Here is a 22,295-nt window from a genome sequence, read left to right as displayed (position 1 = left end):
AAGTGATTGTGTCCATTTACAACTAAAAATGTTTTTTTAAAATTCACGATGGTGTGACTGACTGAAAAATGCAAAAACTGAGCGAAGGTGAATTCAGTTGAATTCCTCCCTATAGGAGTGTTTCCTCCACCCCAGGCATTGTGCTGGGTGATGGGGACATAATGGCAAGTAGGATCTGTGCCCTCAAAGTGCATGTGTGCATCTTGCCCAGGGCGGGAGGGTGGCCGTGGGGGTGTGTGAGGACCAGGCAGATATCCAGCATGTGGGCTTCTGGGGAACTCGAGCCAGACTTAGGGTGGAATGATAGGCAGGGCAGGGCACGCTTCTAGGAGGAAGTTCATGACCAGCTTGGGCCCTAAAGGAGGCATAGATATAAACAAGCGAGAAGGAAGGCTGGAGAAGGAGCGAGTTCCTAAGCAGGAGGTTGGGCGTGTTTAGCACATCACCTGGGTCCCTTGACCGCTGCACCAAGCGGATGGGACTCTACCCCAAGGGTGCTGCACAAGCAGATCTGCATTTTGGTCATTCAGGGGATGCTCTGGATCAAGGGTGGGACCTCGCTGCCTTTCCACTGAGAGGGCAGGTCACTGCTGGGGGTGGTGGCAGGTCTGAGGGGATTCAGAAGAGCCACTGTGGAGGACAGGGTGAGCAGGTAGGTTAGAGAAGCAGCTTCAGGGCTGCTGTAAAAGATGGTGAGTTTAGCTCTGCACCGCTAGGGATACGCCAAAGCTCTGCACTTCGGTAGCTGTGCTTCCGTGCAGCCTGTGCTGTAGGTGGAGTTGGGCGTATTTGAACTGAGTTGCCTCAGTGGAACTAGAAATGTCCACAAGAACAAGAGCAAAAATTGCCAGAATGAATCTTTTATCGCAGTCAAATCTGTAGCTCCTGGATTGATGTTACATATATATATATATATATATATATATATATATATACATATATATAATTATTATTTTTTAAACTTACTATTTGAAATTGAAAGGCTGGAAGAGAAGTTACTGTTTCAGGAGTTAAGAAGTTGGGTTTGTGGGTCGGGGCGGGGGAGATTTACCTGAATTGCTATTTTGTTCATTTGCAACCGTGGGGAGCCTACAGTATCCTGGAGCCAGAGGGGCCTGAAACGCAGGCTGGGGAAGCAAGCCAGCTGCTGGGGGCTGAGGAGGAACTGAGGCTGGAGCGGGAGAACTGGTCCAGGGCCAGAGGGCTGGAAATGCTAGACATAAGGTGGGTAAAACCCGAGTCCGAATGTGAGATGCTGAGGACCTGGACAGGGGTGGCAGTGGTGCCCTGCTGTGGCAGCCCGGGGCATGGGACACACGTGGGGGTGGCAGGCAGCTTCACAGCTTTGGCCACTGGCTTGCTTCCTAAACTCCGTTAGTTAAGGAGCTCTTCCTGGGCTCAGAGCGGACCTGATCTCGCTTTCGGACCTCCAGATCTACTTGTGGGTGCAGAGGACAATGCCACACAAGGGTCTGCGGGGAACAGATGCGCTTCCCGCCATGCAAGGCCACAGTTCTGGCGGAAGCTCGTGCATCTGCCCGCCTCCAGCCAGCCTGCCCTGGAGGCTCGGGAGGGGAGGGAAAGGCGCCTGAGCCCCTCCACGCGGGCACAGGCCCGGCCGCTCAGCTCGGCGGGCTTCCTCCCAGAGCCTGACCGGGGCTTTCGTGCCTTGTCCAGGTATGTACCCTTCGGCCGCCGCAGGCCCGGAGGCGGAGAGCAGCCGGAAGCTGAGTCAGCTGCTGAACGCCGTGACGGACGCCCTGGTCTGGGTGATCGCCAGGAGCGGCCTCCCCGCCCAGCAGCAGTCGCTGCGCCTGGCTAATCTGCTGATGCTCCTCTCTCACGTCAGGCACGTCAGGTACAGGCCGGCGGCCGCGCTCCCCTGCGCATGCCCAGCGCGGTGGGCGCCGAGGGTCAGGTGGGCGGGGCAGCTTGTCACCTTCGAGAGGGAGTGGGGCTGTTCGCACGCGCGGAGCCGCCGATGGGCACGTAGTGTTGAACGGAGGTCACTTGGCACCTTCTGGACTTTCATGGCATCATGTGGTGGCCCGTCTGGTTGTCGGTTGCGAGGGTTTAGAGCTTGTTCATGGGATCCTACCAAGGGGCAGTTCCGCCCCTACAGTGAATTACCACCCCAGAGTCATTTTCCGGAAGCGGCTATTACATCTGGCTCTCCCAGGGGTCCCCTTGGGCTGGCGATTTGGGGACGTGCACAAGTTATTTTCCTTTGATGACATCAGGAGATGAAGGATGAGGTCTTCTGAATGAGTTTGGGAAGGCAGGGTTGTGGATGGAGCACATTCCAGATCCACACGAAAGCTGTGTGCTGATGAAGGGGGTGGCTTCTGCTGGTGTGACACCCAGCGCAGGGTGTCACCTAAGAGGGTAGCCCTGCACGGGGGCTGGATGAGGATGGAAGATAATGCTCGCTTGAGGAGGGAGGCCTAGGGGCTGTAGGGAAGGGCAGTATACACCTTAAGAATTATAACATGAGGGAGGGAATAAAAAAGACCCCTGTCCCTGTTTCCTCTTTAGTTTTGCTTTTTGAAACAGCATCTCACTGTTTTGCCCAGACTGGCCCCGAACATGATCCTCCTGCCTCAGCCTCCCGAGTAGCTGTGATTACAGGCATGTGCCCTTGTGCCTGGCTGCTGTACACTATTCAGAGCCACAGTTTCACATTTTTGGGGGCTGATTTCATTTAAAAACAGCTCCCTAGTGTAGTGCAGAAGTGCTCTCTAGCTTGGGAAAGCTGTGATGTGCCTTTTGGAGAAAATAGATTAACTTTGCTTCAGTCATGAGTTATGGTGCTATTGGCTGTGAGTTTGATGTTAATGACTTTACAATGTAGATTAAATAAGATGTCTTAACACACATAAAACAAGGTTATGCATTGATCAGCAGATGAAAACGTGACCAGAAGTTTTTAGGGACCTGTGCATTTCCCCTAGGAGCAGCAATTCAGTATTTGCTAACTCAGTGTTTACAGTGACTTTGTAGAACATGACTACCGTGAATAATGAGAATTGATTGTACCATGTGCCATGTGCTGGGTGGGTGGTGGGACACAAGTCAAGGAGACATGGTTTTTGTCCTTGAATATAAATTACCGAGGGAGCTGGATGCATGAGCTGGAGAACAGGAGGCTGGGGAGGTGCAGGGGGTTGGAGAGGGGTATGTGCTGCCTCTGGGCAGGAGAATGGGGAGGAGTCAACATTCAATCACTACCTCAGGGAAGGAATCTCAGCGCCTTTTTGTCCCCGTAGTAACAAGGGCATGGAACATCTACTCAGCATGAAGTGCAAACACGTGGTCCCCGTGTATGACCTGCTGCTGGAGATGCTGAATGCCCACACGCTCCGCGGGTACAAGTCCTCCGTCTCGGGGTCTGAGTGCAGCTCCGCAGAGGACAGTAAGAGCAAAGAGGGCTCCCAGAACCCACAGTCTCCGTGATGCCTGGCCCTGGGGTGAACGGGCCCACAGGGGTCAAAGTCAGAAGCACGAACTCCAGCAGGTCGGGAGCCTGGCCTTCACCACCCTTCCGCGGAGAGGCCTCCATCCGGGTATGGCAGCCTTGGCCATGTTTGGTCCTCCCCCCACCTTCCACGTGTCAGGAGTCAGGGTGAGAAAGTTAAGTTTTCCTTGTACTGGGGGCACGTGAACAGAGTCCCATGCTGCATGGCCTCACAGGATCTCCTGTGGTCCCTTTCTTATTTTCCATCTCCCTTCTACCCCTTTGGGAAATATCTTAAAGGTCTTGGAATGAATGGTGTAAATCTGACCTGAAAGTATTGCAAATTAAAGGACAGAATGTGACACATGGGTAGGAAGTGGAGTAACCCTTACTGCAGTCCCTTTAGAGTGGAACTCGGGCCACTCTCTTCTGGACCATTTGATGATACCATCAAAAACTATAATGGCAATCAGTTAACTAGCTTCACATACCTACCTCACAGGCCTGTGAGGACTGATGTCATGTTCTTATGTTCTGTTAAAGGCCAGGACAGTGGTCAAGCTGGCATGTGAGCCACGCTCTTCCTCCCAGACCTCGTTGTTCTCTTTGCACAGATCTGTCCTTCGAGTCACAATCACGGAGCACACCGACTTTTTGGTGTGTGTGACCACTTTCATGGAGGTTTGTGGCAGATTCAAATTTCTCTGCCCTGGGCTGGGGCTATAGGTCAGTTGGTAGAGTACTTGCCTCGCATGCACAAGGCCCGGTGTTCAATCCCCAGCACCACCCAAAAAATAAATAAATAAAATTTCTCTGGACCTTCTTGAAACTGTTGTCTCAGTGGGCCTAGCACGTGTGCTGCAGAAAGACCTTGTGTGTGCAGGAATGGGATTCTCTCTTGTGGGTGTGGGTTTTAGCCACAGATCTTCCCAGGGTGCTGTGAATGCGGTTTCCATCTTACATAGCAGGGGTGGCAGCCATAACTGCCACATCAACCACCCGGGAGACACAGGGACAAGATGGGTTACAGACGCGCATGGCCACAGAAAGGCACGACACACACACTAGCACGTTAGCTCTGGGGCCACACTGTCTGGACTTGCCGAGCACACTGCCTGAACAAGGCTGGGTTTGTGAACTCTCCTTAAATGAGAGGAATATTTAGGGGTAATTATTTATAGCAAAAAAAAATCCTTTCACCCTCCCCCCCCCACCAGGGGAATCTCTTAAAATATCTTATTATCAGAAAATTTATATGGTGGGCTGGGTGAAATAGAAATAGGAAATGAAGATAAAGTACTTCTGAAATGACAATTTTAACTCACTTTTTAAAAATGGAAATTTTCAGACAAATTTTTTGGGGACACAGCAAATGTATTTTACAAATGTATAACAGCCATACTTTGGAAGTGAGCAGTTAAATAATCATATTGATTTTTGTAATGTTTTTAACTTTTTAAAGTTATAATCCCCTTGTAATATGACATTAAGTACATTTTCTTTTTGAAAATAGGTTCTCTTTGGCTAGCACATCTTGTATTTACTAAGTCATTAGGAAGATTATTGTTATAAAGGTTAATTTTTGCTCATGAAAGAAACTCGAGTTCTTAATTTTGACACTGGTACAATTTTACTAAAAGTTGAGTTTCGCTGTCTTAGATACTCCTGGACATTGAACAGCCAAGCCTGGTACTCCAAGGCAGTTTAAAATTATTCTTAGTAACTCAAATGTGGCAGCCTTAGAGAAATTCAGTATAGAAAACAAGCTTGATTTCATAGGAAGCAGGAACGAGTGTTCCCCAGGTCAGTTTGCTTTCTTTCTGGCCAGCCTGAAGTTTCCTACTGTAAACACACAGGGCTGGGAGGTGGCCCAGTAAGAAGCCTTGAACAGTTATTTGTCAGCAAAATCTTACTAACTGTATTTTTAAGACAGACTACCAGGCAAGAATAAATAATAAACAATAGAATGAGTTCCAATCCATTGCCTAATCAGTACATACTTTTCCTCTGTCTAATTTGAAACTGATCATTTAATACAAGAAACTTATTTATAGGAGATGAGTTGGGATTTGGGCTTAATTCCAGAAACATGTGTGGCTAACATGGGGTCAGACAGACGAATGTTAGTGGTTACCATGGAATGTCCTTAATGCCGAGAGTTCACCCAGATTCAGATAGTGACTGGCTGTCCCTAAGGAGGACTGGGGTGGGTAAACCCAGGAGAGCCAGGCAGTGACATTTCACAGTGGATTTTCTAGGGGAAGTTCCCTCTGTTCTAGTGAGGGAACTGTTCATCTGCAGGCCTGTCACACAACAGGACCAACTAGGAAGGATTAAATCCCCAAAAAATCCTAATGAGATTTTTCTTGAAAAATTGACATGAGAACAAAAGACAGAGTTGTCAGCCAAATAACAAATGTAGAGAATCTTAACCATAGTAAAAACAGTTATTTTAGAATTCAGTAAGAACAACAACAACAAAAAAAAACAATTGCCAACTCCTGGCAGAACCATACTATCTATTCATAGGTATGTAAGCTGAGTTGAAGCAATTCTAAAATTGTCTAGCAAGTGAAAATAGGTGTTGGTTCCTATTTTCATCTGCTGAGGGTCTTGCATATTTTGATACTTTTTCAAATTCAAGATGAACCTTCAGTTTCTATTTCTATTTCAAAACAAAATACATACCTACATACACACATACATACAGATTTTTTGGTACTAGGGATTGAGGCCAAGGGTACCTTGCCACTAATCTACATCCCCAGCCTTTTTTATTTTGGAAACAGGGTCTCGCTAAGTTGCTGAGGCTGGCATTGAACCTGTGATCCTCCTGCTTCAATCTCCCAAGTCCCTGGGTTACAGGTGTGTGCCACACCTGGCTTAAAACGAAATATTTCTATTAAGATTGGTACATTTCCTTAAGCTGCTTAAAAGAAAAAACCTTTTAAAAGCACAATAAAGGTTATGTAAAGAAAATGATGAAAACATAGCCTTTAGTACTTACATTTAATCTTTATAACAATTAGTATTATCCTAACTTTCTGGCTGGAAACTATAGAGTCTAAACACACTTGCTCCAGGCCTTCCAGAGCAAGTAAGCGAGCTCAATACAGGCGGTCCTGAGTCCAGTGCCGGAAGTGATCATGCAGTTCAACTAGCGAAAAAAAAATATGAAAGGGCCGTGTAGTTCAGTGGTAGAGTGCTCGCCTAACATGCATCCCCAGGGCCACTATATATAAAAGTCATTTGGGGTCTCTACCACTCAGTTATACTCCCAGCCCTCACCCCATCCCAATTTTTTAAAACTGCAGAACCCATTTATCAAAAGCACTGACATGCATGGCTACTGTGCATGTCAGTGGGGCCTACTAATGACACCCCATACTCCTAACGCCCAGGACAACTCTGTGGACACATTAACAGCTTGCAAACCTCAGACACAGAAGTTCAGTTCCATCTTTTATATGTGCTTAAATGAAATCCCTGAAGGGCAAACTGACCTTCTCAAGGTCATCCTTACCACAGAGTCTGGAGTGGAAGTCCGGTCTGCTTGTCCAGCTAGCATTATTTCTGCTGCAGGATTCTGCTTCTTGAGCTGAGTCTCAGTGTGAGGGAAAGATGGTTAGTAAGTCAGGGACGCTTGTGTTGTACCTTCAGGTCCTGCCTTCTCAGCATAGATGGGGTCTGTGTGAACTCTTACAAAACAGCAGCATGACAGGAAAAAGAGATGTACCATAGTATTCCTGTCCTCCCCTCTGGGCTCATGGACTGGTGGGGACAGCCATCACCTCCTCCTCTGCCTGTTACTGCTTTCCCCAAATGTGTCAAAGCTGAGTATGTTCCTTGGAAACTTGCCCACGTAAAAGCCTCTCGTCTCTAGGCTCTGATGCTTGCTGGAGAGTTCGATTCCACAGTGTGGAAATGCAGGCCATTTACTCTTCATTGCTCTCAAGCTTGCTGGAATTTTGGCTCCATGTTCGCAGTCTCTGTGATATATAATCTTTTCACCCTTTTTGTTGTTTTGAGTCAAGGATCTTTTTTTCTTTTTCTAACTCTAAGGATCCTATTCACGTGTGGGACCAGCCAGTCACTTGTCGGTGGGTTTCCTCTATGGGAAGGGCAAAAGTTCGATGGTGTCTAATGTCGCGAGTATTGGTCCTATGTTATTCAATGGTCCTGTGTACCTCAGAACTTGGTGGTTGGGTCTTAATTTGTCATTTTTTCCCCAGGTGATGCCTTGTGCCACTGATTTGGTGATACCATTCACAGGCTTTCAAACATGGGCTTTTTAAGAAACGAACGTGTGATGTTGTGTGAGAGCAGATTTTGAGACTCGCTTTCCACTCTTCTGGTTAATACTTTTTCCTTGCTGTGTCCTTTAAATGTCTATGGAACTGTTGTAGAGAAAAGTTTGCTGTGACATAAATAAAGTGAGTTCCTAATTTTTGTAACGTATTTGTTGGGAGCATAAGAACTTATCATAATTGGGCTAAATGGTGTCTACATTCAATTGTGAATTCTGAATTTACAGAGCCCTCTGGAAATTTGAGGAAAAGCACGGGCAGTCTTCCTTTATGAGATTCATAAACACAAATGCCTGCAAGCCATTTCAGAAGAGTTCACCTCTGCCTTCACTTAAGGCTTCTTCAACAAGAAATGCTCAATCTCTAGTCACCTAATTATTTGTGATTTTACCACAATGTGTATGAGTAAAATGTAGTCCACAAAATGTAGAAGTCCTGGTATGCAGGGCATCAATTACATGGGTAGATTTTCTGTAATGGCCCCTTTCTGAGTAGTTAGTAGCACACCCTTCAGAGATGCAGGGGCAAGTAATTCATTCGTAGTGAAGTTGTCTTCGGGTCAATGGTCATTTGAAAATTTCCCCCACAAGTGGGGGAGGACAGATGCAAATATTTGCAGCCATGTCAACAGATTATTCCATGTAAGTGTTTTGGAAATAACCCTGAGTTTTGGGTGAAGGAAGGCATCTCCTCTCAAGGCAGGAGATGACCCATTTTCCCATCTGCTTCTAGGGACTAGGATGCAGGCGTGAAACTGCGTCAGTAACTCCAAGGCAGCAGAAATGCTACGGTTTACCTTCTTTGTTTCGGTGGAAGGCAGACACTGGTGCTGGAGTTGTATGGGACACAGGTGGCTTTGCCTGAAACATTTGTTAAACACTTGATTCCCTGTCACAGGTTGAGCATGCTTCATCCCCAAATCCAAAACTTTCTGAGCACTGAGAGCACCAACATAATGCTGCAACTGAATTCTGCACAGTGAAACTTTGTTTCATGCACAAAAGTACTTAGAATAGAGCATAAAATTACCTTTGGCCTATGTGGATTAGGTGTAAGGAAACAAAGTACTTTTTCAAACTTGGTCCTCATCCCTATATATCCCTTTATGCATATGCAAATATTCCAATCCAAAAATGCTTCAGATCTAAAACACTTCTGGTCACAGGCATTTTGGATAAGGGACATTCAGTCTGTAATTCATTCCAGAAAGAGCTGGGAAAACAAAACCTGGGTGGTATGGTCTTGGTCTTTTGTGTCCACCTTTCCTTTGGGGCTTTCCTCATCTATTCCCTATTAGCACCTGAGGTCACACTGAGTCATTTACACAAGGACAAGAGTCCTTCCTCCAGACAGGCTGAGGTTTCTAGATCTCAAACAATTTTGTACAAAGTAAAAATAAATAGAATATAAACTTGAGCTTAGAATAAAAAGCCCCCCCGCCCCGCCCCCCCCAAAAAAGAATAAAAAGCCCCTTATAATATTTTTAAAATAATTTTTTTGGGGGTACTGGAGATTAAACTCAGGGGCACTTAACCACTAAGCCACAACCCCAGCTCCTTTATAGTATTTTATTTGGAGACAGGGTCTCACTGAGTTGCTTAGTACCTTGCTAACTTGCTGAGGCTGGCTTTGAACTTGGGATCCTCCTGTCTCAGCCTCCCAAGTCGCTGGGATTATAGGCTTGCGCGACCACACCTGGCTAAAAATAATTTTTATTCAATGGAAGACTGCTACTGATCCACTTCGTAATATAATTCAGTACAACAGTTTGGCTAATTTTGTTCTTTTAATGAGAAACATCTGAGTTGTACAGACCACAGACAGCTTCAAGTTTCTGTACCAACCCCCGCCCCCTGGCAAAACAGTTCATCCAAATCCGAAGCATCTCTTTAAACATTGAAAAGTTTTATAAAATTAACTTACAAAAACATCCCTATCAAGTCTGTAGTTTGGCGTTTACTGTACATTAGTCAAAAGCTCAAGCTAAAATCTGATTTTTTAAAAAATCCAAGTTTACATTATTCATAGATTCAGCATTGTTAAAAAATATGCACAAATAACCACATCCATGCAATAAAATTTCTTTAGAAATTTAAAGCAATATAAAAGAGCAGATCTACGTACTGAACGGAACATTTTGGTTTATAACTGGTAGCTCAAGATTGCTAGCTGATTGGAAGAAAACTGATTCTAAACATTTAAAATATGATTGTTTCGGTCAATCAGCTTGGTGCATATGAATTTCAGAACCATTTCTAAGGTGGAATCTGTTTCTCTAATAGATACTCTGTGATGAACGCCACTGCTCCTGGACCTCGTTGGCTATGTTCTAATAGTGCCGTTTTACAAATGAGTCCGAATTTACAAAGTGCGAGACTCCTGGGGAAACTGCCCTTTCCAGAGTTCCCTCAGTCAATCAGCTAGCTCTGCCAAAATGCCCAGGGCCATTGTTGCAATAGTTCCCTGTCCCCAAGGAAGGACTTCGTTTGAAAGTTGCCCTGAGACCCCAAGAGCCCACTCTGGACAAGCCCAAAGGGAGGTGTCCACAGCAGGTCCCCGACACTGCCAATGCTAAGAGTCACTCACGCATTGGTCTGGGGCCACGAGCTGGGCACCCGTAGCAAAGAGGCTGGTGGTGTGCTGCTGGGATGGCCGCGCCCTCTAGGTCGGGGGCGGCCCATTGGTGTACCGCAGCATGGGGTAGAAAGAGCGGGCAAAGTTGTTGGCCTGGGTGCAGCTGTAGTCCTCTTCGGAGGAGGGCAGCAGGCAGGCCAGCAGCAGCAGCAGCAGCAGCAGCAGCTGCAGGGGGAGCGCCGCCCTGATCACCCTGGAGAGGAAGGAGCGCTGAGGCCGTGAGCTGCCGGGGCCCGCGGGGCCAGACATCCTGCCAACAGAGGAGGTTGAGAGCTGATCAGCAGGTTCCAGAGGACGCTCACCTGCTCCCCGACCCCCGGCTAGGTAAGCAGGAAATCCAGGGTGCGGGAACAGAAGGGTGCCCACAGCAGGAGTCCCGCTTTGGAAGAGAAACGCAGCCGTTTCCAGGAGAGAGACAACAGGAGAATCCGATTTCTACAAGGACCTGGATGGCGGCACGGGCAAGGCTGGCAGTGAGTGTGGACCCCAGGGAGTCACTGCTGTGATGGTAAGGTCATTACCTGATGTCAGTCTCACGCTCATCTTCTGTGGTTCGCTCTGCTCTGAACGGCTGGGATAAAGAAACCAAAGAGCAAGCTGAAGACCGTCTGGTCCTGTCAACCCGGGTCCTTCCTTAAGTTATACGCTTCCTGCCACACTGGAGACTAGAGTGACACCCCTGAGACTCAATAATACCCAGGTAGGAAATAATTGGGTTTGTTAAACTATCGTGTTTGTTGATCTGATTTCAGGGAGAAATCAGGGGACCCCTTTAACAAGGGCCCTCATCTTTTACAATCTACTGTGATCCCAAACAAGTGTGACTAGGAGATAGTGTTTGAGTCAGGTCTTTAAAAAGTCTATGTTCATATTGAAAAGTCAATCTTTGGGGGAACCTTCTCCTTTGATCAGCAGTTTAAAGCAGATCCGTGCTGTCATGAAATGTCTAAAGGGGTCTTGGAGTTTCAAGTTTCTGTCATCTCAGTGACTTTTAAAAATCATGAGTGTGGTTCTGACAGAAGGTAGGGGCTCTCACCTTTGCCTGGGGAGCTGGCACGGCCGCTGCGGAAGGCTGGTTCCCAGAGTCTATCTCATCAAAGTCGCGCAGAGACATCTCTGAGTTCTGAAAGTCACACCCCAACAGTTCAGTTCAGAGAACCGTCACAGGAACACAGAACCGTGCTTCACATGGTCTTCTAGGCACTGCTCCCTACCCGAGCTTAGAGCTTTCTAGAACACAGGCTCTTCTACTGCTCCCCACCCACCTTGATGAGAGAGCAGGGCAGGCCAGCCGTGTGCACTGATTCCAGCTGACTAGGGGCCCAGCCAGGTCACTGATGCCATCACAGGGCCATCAAGACCATCAAGTCTTGGGTGTATAGGAAAAAATGGACATTCTAGAGTGGAGGGACCTGTCCCAAGTTTGGGGAGGCCACAGCCTGGGCATTCCATTGGCTCTGAGTCAGATTCCACTTTAAAGAGAAGGAAGTTAAATAAATGAGAGTGGTGAGAACAAAGGGACCAGGATAATAAAGAGGACATGAAGGCTCTGAAGTGAGCGGGTGGTGTGGGAAGAGCAGGCCCTCATCCACTGAGGCAGAAGACAAGGGCAGGGTCGCAGCTGTGGCTCAGGGGCAGAGTGCTTGCCTGGCATGTGTGAGGCACTGGGTTCGATCCTCAGCACCATGTAAAAGTAAACAAATAAAATAAAGGTATTAAAAATATAATAACATTAAAAAAGTCAAGAGAAACTCTAAAGTTGACAAATCAAGAAACAGCACTATTGAGGTTTGGGTGAGAGTGAAGCCTTGAGTCCATCCGACAAGAAGGCAGAGCAGAAATGATGGCAGGTGGTGCTTTCCATAACCCGGGCCACACTAACGGGTGGGGACCGTGCCATCTCCCTCCTCACATGACAAAACACATGCAAGGAGCTTATGCAACTTCTATGGCCATGTTCCATGCAGACCATCTGCTCCTTTCTCTGTCCTCCCTGGTATAGCAAGGCCACAACCCCGCCCTCCTGCCTCTACTGCGACATCTTGACCCCCAAAAAGCCTCCAGTGGACTCACCTGGCTTCCCTGCAAAGACATTAAATCTTGGGACACTTGTTGGCGTAACTGTTTGAGTTTCTTCTGGATAACATGGACCTTCTCTTCGGCCTCAATGTAGTCTTCTCCGTGCCCCTTAACGAGAAGGCTGGTGGAGAGCTCCTGAAGGGAATTTACTTGAGGCTGACGTTCCACTAGTTCCTTTTCCAGTTGCTGAAAATAAAGGTGTGTCAAACAGTTGTCCAAAGGGAGGCTGGCGTGGCTCTCGGTTCTGGATGAGTGCTGGGTGCTGCTCAACTCCAGAACCTTCTACTTCTCCTAGTTCCCTGTGTCCTCAGTCTAGCACTGCTTAGAGACCAAGAAGGTTGCCCCCTGCCCCTGCTTTTTATTCCGTTCCACTCTGCAGATAATTAAGATACTGAAGAAATCAGAGGCAAGAAGCGAGTGGGGTGGTGTGGGAAGACCTAAGCATCCAAAATTTTGGTGCCTGCAGGAGTCCTGGGACTAATCTCTGTGGATACTGAGGGATGACTGTGCTCACAGGGCCTTATGTTTCTCAGGATGTTATTTTTTTTGGAAGTTCTTGAGATTGAACCCCAAGGTCTTATGCATGCAAAGGAAGTGCTCTACCAAGCTTCACCCAGCCCTTTTTATACCTAGGGTCTTGCTAACTGCACAGGCCAGCCTCAACCTTGCAGTGCTCTTGGCTCAATCTCCTGAGCTGCTAGGATTACCAGCCTGCAACGCCATGCCCAGCTTGTCAGGGTATTGTCAACACTGATGGCCCCAATTCCTGAGTCTCAAAGACTTGTTCTAGCTCTTCATCTCTGCAAGTCATTCTGCTTCAGGGTTACAGAGGGCTGCGTGGTGGACACCCAAGGGAACACGAGGGCTGAACTCCCAAGTCACAGTTGCCCCTGGCACTGTGGGTACAGGAGCACCGGGTCAGGCTCCTGAGTACTGACCAGCTGGAGCAGACGCGGCCAGTGGTCTGCAGAGCCCTGGAGGAAGGAACTTACCATTAGCTCTTTCTGGCACTCCTGGACAACCTGGTGGTTTGCCTTTGGAGAGGCGACATGAGCCTTCTGCCTCCGGTTCTCAGCACTTGCTAGCCACAGGAGCAGGTTTTGACTCAGCTCGTGGAAATCCTTAGAAAAACGTGAATCAAAGCACTGCACTTTCTGGGTACTACGGGAGAGGGAGTGCGGGGAAGGCGCTGGCTGCTTCTCAGCCACCAGTCACTGGCCCGACTCGAGGTCAGTGAATAAAAGGGCCACCTTGCAGTGAAAGCACAGGGCCTCACACCAAGCACTGCACACGTGAAGACCACACGCATTCCTCAACAAGTTTGCTGGCTCCCCGGCCAAGGGAGCTTGCAGGCTGTGGTGGGCTCCTGTTCCCTAAAATGGGGTTTGAGCTAAACAGCAATGCACAGTATTGACAAATGCCAAGCACTTATGTGTCAGGCACTGGGCTAAGATGACACCCTCCCTCATTTACTCCTAAGAAGGACCTGGGAGATAGGCACTAAAACAACATCCATTTTTCAGATGAGAAAACCGAGGCTGGGAGAGTCAGTGATTCTGCCCAAATTCCAAAGCTACTAAGCTGTACGACTGGGTTAAACTGTTCCTCTGTTCCAGGGCCAGGTCTGTCAATCACTCTGGCAGGAGGACAGAGATGGAGTGGTGTTGGGGTGGCATTCCCAACCTATGAAAATGTTTGCTATGACCCTTACAGGTCATGGGGGATGGGTGAGGGCTTGGGCAACAGACCAGGAGACTTAGGGTGAGCAGTGTGTGTGTGTGTGTGTGTGTGTGTGTGTGTGTGTGTGTGTGTTGGGGCAGGGGCAGGGTATGGCTCTTTGGAAACAAACAGTAAAGCACACATTTCCTAACACAAGCCACATCTGACTGTGCCAAAACAGCCTGACAGTGGTAAAAATATCTGCTGCTCCCACCACATGGGCCTGGCCGTTGCTGGGGACAGGGCCTTGGGCTGAGTCAGCATACCTGGCACTGCATGAGTGACTGCCGTAGGTCCCCTCTCCAGCCGTCCACTGCGCTCTGGACCGCTTCCCAGCGCAGGCCCAGCTGGCGGAGTCTACTCTGGAGCTCTGTGGACTCGGTGCTCTCAGTTGGCAGAGATTCCTTGCCGCTCACGTTGACAGAGACCATTAATGCCTTGTAGTTGTCAAAAGCTTTTAATATCTCCTGCCACAGAGGGAAATGAGTGGGTTAAGAGCTCTGGAAAAGGAGGGGCTCATTTTGAACCTCAGTAGGGAGCAGATCTCCCACACGCTTCTCCAGGCCGTGGCTACTGAAACGAGAGTGGCCTCGCCTGTGACTGGCTGGGAAGCATCAGGTGAAGGAGCTGCCGTATAAGGTCAGTGAACCTGGCAAGCCGGCCAGCATGACCCGACAGCAGAGGCCCGTCTCCTGGCTGGTGGACTTGCCCGGAGGCAGGAAGCAACCCTGCTGACCGCCGCAGCCTTTGCTCTGTGATTGACTTATACAATTCCTGGACCAGATTAAAAGTCTTCTGGATAAAGTGTAGGTCACTTTTCTACTCCTCAGATAGTCCATAAATGTTATTTCTAAGATGAACGGGAATCCCTGATATACTAATGCACAAAGTAAAAAAAAAGTTCACATATGAAAGAGTTCTTGGATACCCTAAGACCCCTTGCCCAGGGCCTCCAGAGCTCAGGTTTGTGTTCAGAGCACCTCCAAAGTTCAGGGCTTGAACTGCTCCTACCCTGCTCCCTGGGCTGGTCCCGGTGGTGCCCAGAATGATTATGGGGTGATAAATCCCATCAGGGTGACCAGATCAGGCCACAGGATCTACCAACCTGAACCTTTCCAGGGAAGGCATCACCACTGGTCTTGCCTGGAACTGTTACATATAGTTCAGGCTTAAAGCTGCTGGACAGTGGCCACCAGCACCTCCATAGAGGTAGCTGGGTACAGTGGCACATGCCTGCAAGTTTGAGGCCAGACTCAGCAACTCAGTGAGACCCAGTCTCAAAAAAGAAAAAAGGACTGGGGATGTGGCTCAGTGGTAAAGCGCCCCTGGGTTCAATACCCCATAACAACAACAACAACAAAGAGTCTAGAGGTGCCTGCCTGGGAAATCAGATCTTTCCATCCCTGGGGAATCTGAGCTATCTCTCTCCAGCACTGCTCTGAGCTTCAATCATTTGTAGATACTGTTCCATGTAAAAACAGAACCCTGTGTCCTTGTCAGTTACCGAAGCGATGTGGAATGGACTGACCTCTACCACACTCCATCTGCAAGCTGCCACCTGCCCAGCAGGGCAGCACGTTCCCACGCACGCTCAGTTCCTCTCCCCTCCAGGCCTCCAGCTCACCTGCAGTCTCTTTACTCTGAGTTCCATTTCCGGGATGTTGGAGGGAGGCTTTGCCATCTTTAAAGTTTCCAGCTCTGCTTCAGTTTTTCCCAGCCAAGCAGTGATGTTACTGATATTGGAGTTCAGCTGCTGCAAGTTTTGTTTCATTCTGAATTTACTGTGAAGCTCTTGTGCTTGAATCAGCTCCCATCTGTCAAAGGCACCTGGAAACAGAGCCATCAATCAAAAATAAATAAATAAATAAATAAATAAATAAAGCAATAATGCAAACAGATGCAAACAGATTTCTCTGGCTGAAGCTGCTAGGGGTCAGCATGGTAAAAGTGTGTGTGGGGAAGTCCCTTGGAGGAGGATCTGGGCAAGGTTGTTCTCTCTTCTGGAATATGGCACTGCACCTCTCCCTGTGCCACACTCCCAAAGGCTGGAAAGATGTAGAGACTGGGGGGAAGAAACCCAGCACGGGCCCACATGTGCTCTGGTCTCCTGCTCAGCATCTCAGCTCTCTGCTGTGGGCTGCTTCCACCTTTGGTCCACATACAGTCGCACAGAGCTATCAGCTTTCCTTTAGATTTAGCTGAAAGTAATTACGTTGACAATTACTGAACTGGTCTAATGAGGGGACATGAGAATATCACCTTCATGTTTGATTTTCATATACATGTGAAGTCATTAAAAACATTCACTTCATCATGTGATGCTCATTTTGTCAGTGTTTAAAGAACAGGTTCCAAATTAAAGTGAGCACCCTAGGGATTCATAAGTACAAGTCATTTCATTTGAAAATAACATTGGCTGTTGTAGGGTAAGTTTAACAGTTTTGGTGAATTATATAGTTGGTCAATTCCTAATTTTTTGTGGGGGGAGGAGTGGGAAACTGGTGATTGAACCCAGGGATGCTTTACCATTGAGCTATATCTCCAACCCTTTTTTATTTTTATTTTGAGACAGTGTCTTGCTAAGTTGTCCAGACTGGCCTCCCACTTGTGATCCTCCTGCCTCAGCCTCTGGAGTTGCTGGGATGATAGGTATGCACCACTGCACCCTGCTTAATTCCTAATTCATATTCTGTCAAGCGGTGATTTAAAGTAAATGCTCAGCTAAGTCCAAATACCACACACGACCTCTCTTGATAGCTGCCCGTTAGCAGTACCTGATGGCTGTCTTGTTAGGGTGGCCAGCTGCTCGTCTTCCTGCTGAGGGCTGCCATTCAGGACTCTTGGACTTTCTTTGCCTGGATGTAATAATAGCTTTCCCTAGAATGAGTCAATTTTTAAGTTAGCAACTATAAAATTTAAAGGTTTCCCAAAGAATGACTGGGTTCAGAGTAATAGACAAGAAATAAGGGTGCCAGGCCCCTTCCTTCATAGGGCCACTTGCTAGTAATATGGAGGTACTTTCGTATGTGGTTAGCATTTATAAGGAAGCAGCACTGAGATGGCAGCAAAGGGAATAAAATTTAATTTGCATGCTTCCTCCAGGTCCCCAGGAGAACCATGGGAAAAAAGCTAAAAACAATCGTGCTTACTAGACTGTCACTGTGTCGGCATGTTCACCCTTTCAGAGAATTTTTGTCATCCCTCCCCATCTCCCTACTGAGATGGTTGGAAACACGGGACAAACCACCTCCCAGGGTCATTAATGCATCCCCAGGTATGTGTCCTTCATGGCACACACTGGCTCTTCTATTACCAGAGCTGAATGGATTATGACTCAGGCCTTTGCAAAAATAAATATATTTGTTTTAGCAAAACTGTGTTTTCTTTGGATTGAGTCCATATGGCCTATTTGTGTGGAATGAAAAAAATTTTAAAAAATCCTTCAAATTTGTGGGGACGTGCCTGCTTCAGACACAACAAAAAGGTCTGAGCTTTTTGAAACTGGCCAGATGAAGGACATAAGAAGTACAAGGGTTGGGATAAGCAGATCACTTTGGCCCAGGGTGCAGAGCACAGGTCAGGCGCTGGGTCTCTTTCCCATCTTACTTTACACCACAGAGCAGCAGACTGACAGTTGCTTGCCAAGTACAAGGAAGTGTTTCTGAAGTTGTGTGGCCACCCCATTGTCAATGACTCGGATTTGACCCTGTGAAGGGAGAACCATCTCCAAGTGTGTAGCCGTAGTCATTCTAGACACAGGGCCCTTTGACTAAATCTCATGATGCTTACATTGCTGTTGGTTTCTCTAAAAGGTGGCACTAAGATAAAAGGGACATTTTAACTCTCTTGTCGCTAATTCTCTGTACTGAGAATGTTCTGTGGCCCACAGTAAACTCTAGGTTGCCCCCCCACTTGCCTAGCCAGAGCATGCTGAGGATTCATGTCACTGAGAAGGGGCAGATGCTGTGGCAAACCACCACCACCACCCAATACAGTAACAGTAATGATGACCTCCACTCCTGAGGGCCTTCTTAATCCCAGCAACAATTATGCAAGGGAGGGTTATCCTCAGGTGAGGCCAGCTCACAGAGGCAAAGCAAAGGGCCTCAGGTCCCGAAATCATGAACTGGTAGGGCTGGGAACCCAACCCACATCCACCATGGAACACCATCAAGTCTAAACATGAAGTCGTGGTGTTTTGCTTAGGATGTGGTCAAGAGGTCAGTTTAACAGAGGAAGGGGTCCTGGGGAGGGGGGAGGGAAGGGAAAGCAGGGATACCAGGGGATGAAACAATCACTTTATGTGTTGTACATATATGAATGTATCACAGTAAGTCCCATTATTATGTATAATTATAATGCACCAATTAAAAAAAAATAAAAGAGATAAACATAACAAACTTGGGAGCTCAAGAAGGCCCAGTAACTTCGCCTCTTCACTATTTACATGGAAAACTGACAAAACATTAACAATTATTGCTGTATTATGTCGACGTACACAAAGATGGTTTTTGGCCAGAAACCTCTCTGAATCTGGTCTGTCTGCCAGGGTCCTAATGAAGCATGGATGGATAGCTTGGCCGAGATTTTTCCTTTTTGGTGGTGGTGCTAGGAATCACCCATGACCTTGGGCATGCGAGGCAAGGGCTCTGCCACTGAGCTTTATCCCCCTTCCCTCAGTAGAGCAACTGTCCCATCAGAAAACCAATTCAAGATGTGCCTAGGGAGTGAGACCCCAAATCTCTCTCTTTCTCTCCCTTAAATTTTAACTCTTCCTCGTACATTGGGTTTATATTCCCAGGAGAGTTAAGACTTACATAGGCTGCTTTGTAAGGGGTGCTGGAACCTGTGGGGATGGGTGGCACATTCCTGTCACCTTCCATTTGTTTGTAGTGATGCTTGGGACAGGAAGGGCTGTCGGGAACATGCCATGAGTGGCCATCAGAAATGGATTTACCTGAAACAAAAAGATGCAAGTGATGGCCTGTTTTCCAACCAAAGGATTCCTGTTTAGTGACACAAAGCAGGTCATGGGTAACATGGCATCGGGTTATAGTATCAGGATGAGTTCCTCAGCTGTCCTTGCAAAGCATGCATGTTTGCAAAACGTCAGTATGTCTCAGAGGGGATGAGATGAGTCATGCGGCTGAGCGACACTGTGCTGCACTAGATGGGATCACAGCGGAGCACAAGGAACATGAGTTGCTGTGGGATGAGTGGCATTTTGAATGGAGCTGGTATCTCAAGTGGTGGGGACACTGGGTGGCCAGGTTGGGTTTGGGGACCAAGAGGACAGAAGGCCTCTTGGGACTGAGAGGAAGGGTGACCGTGAAGATGGACATGAGACCTGAAGGGCCGCTCGTGGCTCTCCCCCACCACAGAGTGAAAGGTAAAGGTTAGAGCTGCAAGTCAAAGAAAGGAGGTTTATTTTTTTTTTATCTCCTGCAGCAAAGGCAGGGGGCCCCTCACCCCCACCCACCCAGCCCCATCCCCAGAAATTGCCAGAAGCAAGGAAGTAGTTCCAAACCAAGCCACCATAAAGAAAAGCTTGGTCCATGCCAAAGGACTTCAGTTAGATGGAGGAAATTTTAAAAGGCACCATGAGGAAATTCCCCCTGCACAGGCCTGCGCGGGAGGGCTGGCATGGAGGCGCTCTGGTGTGGGCAGGAGCACGCAGCTACGGGTGAGTAAGGCAGTGTGAATACACCATGACACGAGGACCAAGGCGCATGGTGTCCACAGAAGGCATGGGGCAGACGGGACACGGGAGCGAGGTTTAGGATGCGGTATGCGTCGTGGGATGCTGCCATGTTGAGACACATGCACGGGCAGGGGCCTACCAGAAGACGCTCTCAAAGTTTTTGTGGTCATTTTAAGATATGCCTCGGGATTTTCAGGGATTTCTACATCTGAAAAAGAATAATGTCATTTTCCTCACCGGAGGTGCCTACAGATTCATGCCCCAGTAGTAAATTAACAGTCGAAACACTGTCAGCTGAAAGGAGGAACCTGACTATCTTTTGGATTAGAAGAGTTTTAAAACCAGGATTTTTTTCCCCAGCTGACCTCTGACTGTCTGCAGCAGTGGTGAGGGAGGGGAAGGTACACAGAACAGAGATGCCCAGGCTACTGACGCTCTGAGACTCCACTGGAAAGTTAGCTGATGAGTCTCCCCAACAGCCAGAGCCATCTGTGAATGGCCTGACGCTCCCTAAGTCAATGTCTTGATACTTCCCCTTCCACTGGCTTGTAGGAGTGAGCCAGTTCTCAGGTAAGTCAAGAGGCGGGCAGGACAGAACCCAGGAAGCTACGGAGGTCTGGGTCAGCCACAAGCTAGGCATGGAGAGCCGGCCATGTTGCTAGGGTGCTAGGAACACAGCCAAATGGGTCAACTTCTAGGGCTCTGCGGATCTGCCGTTACCTGACAGCGCACTGTAGTACGGACCCTCCTCATCGTCTTCGTGAGAGGAGGAGCCTCCCACGTCACCTGTGTGATCCCACTCCAGAGGGATGGAGTCCACGCTGACGGGGGTCTCACAGCCAGACCGCTCGTGGCCCAGAGCAGGGGGCACAAGATGGCACAGGGACTGGGGGGACGAGGGTTCCTCGCTCTCTCCCCTTTTACGCCAAGAGTCGGTCTGGATCTCTCTGGGGTCTTCCATGTCTGTTTCCGTCTCAGAGGCTTCCTTTTCATCTTCCAAGCCCTGAAGGGGAAGGGTCCAGTTTTTAGAATGAACCAGTTGGAGGGTATTCAGCTAGAAGGAGTCTTAGAAGTCTGTCTCCCCCACCGCTACCATCAGCATTTCCAAGGCCGATTCCAAAAGAATCATGTCCCCGGGCTCGGCTTAGGGTTATGTGAGTTTACACAATCTAGGATGGGGGTAGAATCTGCATTTTGCAAAAATTCCAGCTTTATCCAAGACAGAAAGCTGAAGTATGATCATCTAAGTTAAGTAACTTTATCTGGAAGGTATGCAGTTTCATTGATGGCTAGTAGCAAATTCCTCCAAGAATCAGAAAGTTTAAAACACAAACAAAGAAATAAACAAACAAAAACCTTCAGGGCTGGGGTTGTGGCTCAGTGGTAGAGCGCTTGCCTAGCATGCCTGAGGCACACTGGGTTCAAGTCTCAGCACCATATATAAATAAATGAATAAAATAAACATTTGGAAAAAAAAATGTAAGAATCTTCAAAGGGCGAGAACAAGCACCAGAAAGGCAGAGATATTAAAAGCTTCCCCACATTAAAAAAAAAAAAACAAAAAAACAACACATTCCCAAGGTTGTCATAAAAATCCAGTTTTCAGAGAATTCTCAGGGTACCCACACGTGCCCTAGGAGCCCCATAATTGAGGAATACATTGAAAACAGGTCAGAGGGGCAGGAAGGTTCAGAAGCCTCATCCCCTCCACTGGGTAGTGGGGACTTGCAAGTGATCACAGATCTATATTAATAAAAGTAGAAATAAAAAAGTTTCAGTGTAGCCTTGTTTATTCTTCAGCATAAAATAAATCAGTCAAGCCCTCCGAGACCGGCTTCCCACTTCCGAGAGCCCCGGGCGGCAGCGCAGCCCTTACCGGAGCGTGGGAGGTCAGGCGCCGGTGGAAGCGGGAGACTCTGCCGAACACCTCCTGGCAGTACCGGTGGAGTTCCTCCAGCTCGTCCTCGATCAGCACCGCGTCCAGGGGCTCGCTCTTCTGAATCAGCTGCTCCCCAAACACGATGAGCTGGTCGATCTTGTTGGTATTTAAGGTAATTTCCTGTTGGAAGCCCTATTTAGGAGATGAGAGAGAGAAGACTTCAAAGACAGAAGACTGCCCCGGGCGCGGGGTGCCTGCGGTCAAACTGGGCCCCCGGAGAAGGCATTGTGTGTCATTCCGGTTTTGTTCCTGTTTCATTTTGTCTTGTACCCTGTACTCCAGCTTCGTCGATTTTTAACCAAGTGACGATGATTTAATAATTCAAAATGACTATTTTTTTTCCTCCTCCTCCGGGCCCTGATTTTTTTCCCAATTAATAAATTCTAAGGGTTTGACACAGATGGACGTTAATCATCCTTGGGTGTGAGGGAGGGAACTCCTCTAATTGATACTTGGCAAAAA

The 22,295-nt window shown here is 48.0% G+C and overlaps 2 protein-coding genes across 8 annotated transcripts in view; one reads left to right on the top strand and one right to left on the bottom strand.

Annotated features, from left to right (window-relative positions):
- The window catches only part of Esr2 (estrogen receptor 2), a 65,744-nt gene extending 57,854 nt beyond the window's left edge, over nt 1-7,890 (top strand). For 2 of the 3 annotated variants that reach the window (XM_047541823.1, XM_047541822.1), the window contains 2 exons: nt 1,678-1,858; nt 3,267-4,505. In XM_047541823.1, the coding sequence (XP_047397779.1) occupies nt 1,678-1,858; nt 3,267-3,453 (368 nt within the window). In that variant the 3' untranslated portion in view covers nt 3,454-4,505. Of the gene's footprint in view, nt 1-1,677; nt 1,859-3,266; nt 4,506-7,686 lie in introns of those variants that run through there. The other variant, XR_007107280.1, reaches the window with a different exon arrangement.
- Nucleotides 7,891-9,534: 1,644 nt separating this feature from the next.
- Syne2 (spectrin repeat containing nuclear envelope protein 2) overlaps nt 9,535-22,295 on the bottom strand; it is a 319,905-nt gene continuing 307,144 nt past the window's right edge. For 4 of the 5 annotated variants that reach the window (XM_047541762.1, XM_047541761.1, XM_047541765.1 and 1 more), the window contains 12 exons: nt 21,771-21,965; nt 20,615-20,897; nt 20,034-20,102; nt 19,011-19,150; nt 16,968-17,070; nt 15,818-16,020; nt 14,460-14,660; nt 13,467-13,595; nt 12,469-12,660; nt 11,432-11,518; nt 10,917-10,966; nt 9,535-10,645 (listed from right to left, as the gene is read on the bottom strand). In XM_047541762.1, the coding sequence (XP_047397718.1) occupies nt 10,423-10,645; nt 10,917-10,966; nt 11,432-11,518; nt 12,469-12,660; nt 13,467-13,595; nt 14,460-14,660; nt 15,818-16,020; nt 16,968-17,070; nt 19,011-19,150; nt 20,034-20,102; nt 20,615-20,897; nt 21,771-21,965 (1,875 nt within the window). In that variant the 3' untranslated portion in view covers nt 9,535-10,422. The remainder of the gene's footprint in view (nt 10,646-10,916; nt 10,967-11,431; nt 11,519-12,468; nt 12,661-13,466; nt 13,596-14,459; nt 14,661-15,817; nt 16,021-16,967; nt 17,071-19,010; nt 19,151-20,033; nt 20,103-20,614; nt 20,898-21,770; nt 21,966-22,295) is intronic. The other variant, XM_047541763.1, reaches the window with a different exon arrangement.

This window comes from Sciurus carolinensis, chromosome 2 (assembly GCF_902686445.1).
Source record: "Sciurus carolinensis chromosome 2, mSciCar1.2, whole genome shotgun sequence".
Lineage (NCBI taxonomy): Eukaryota > Metazoa > Chordata > Mammalia > Rodentia > Sciuridae > Sciurus > Sciurus carolinensis.
The sequence above is the reverse complement of the archived record's forward strand: the minus strand, read 5'-3'. Positions and strand labels throughout refer to the sequence as shown.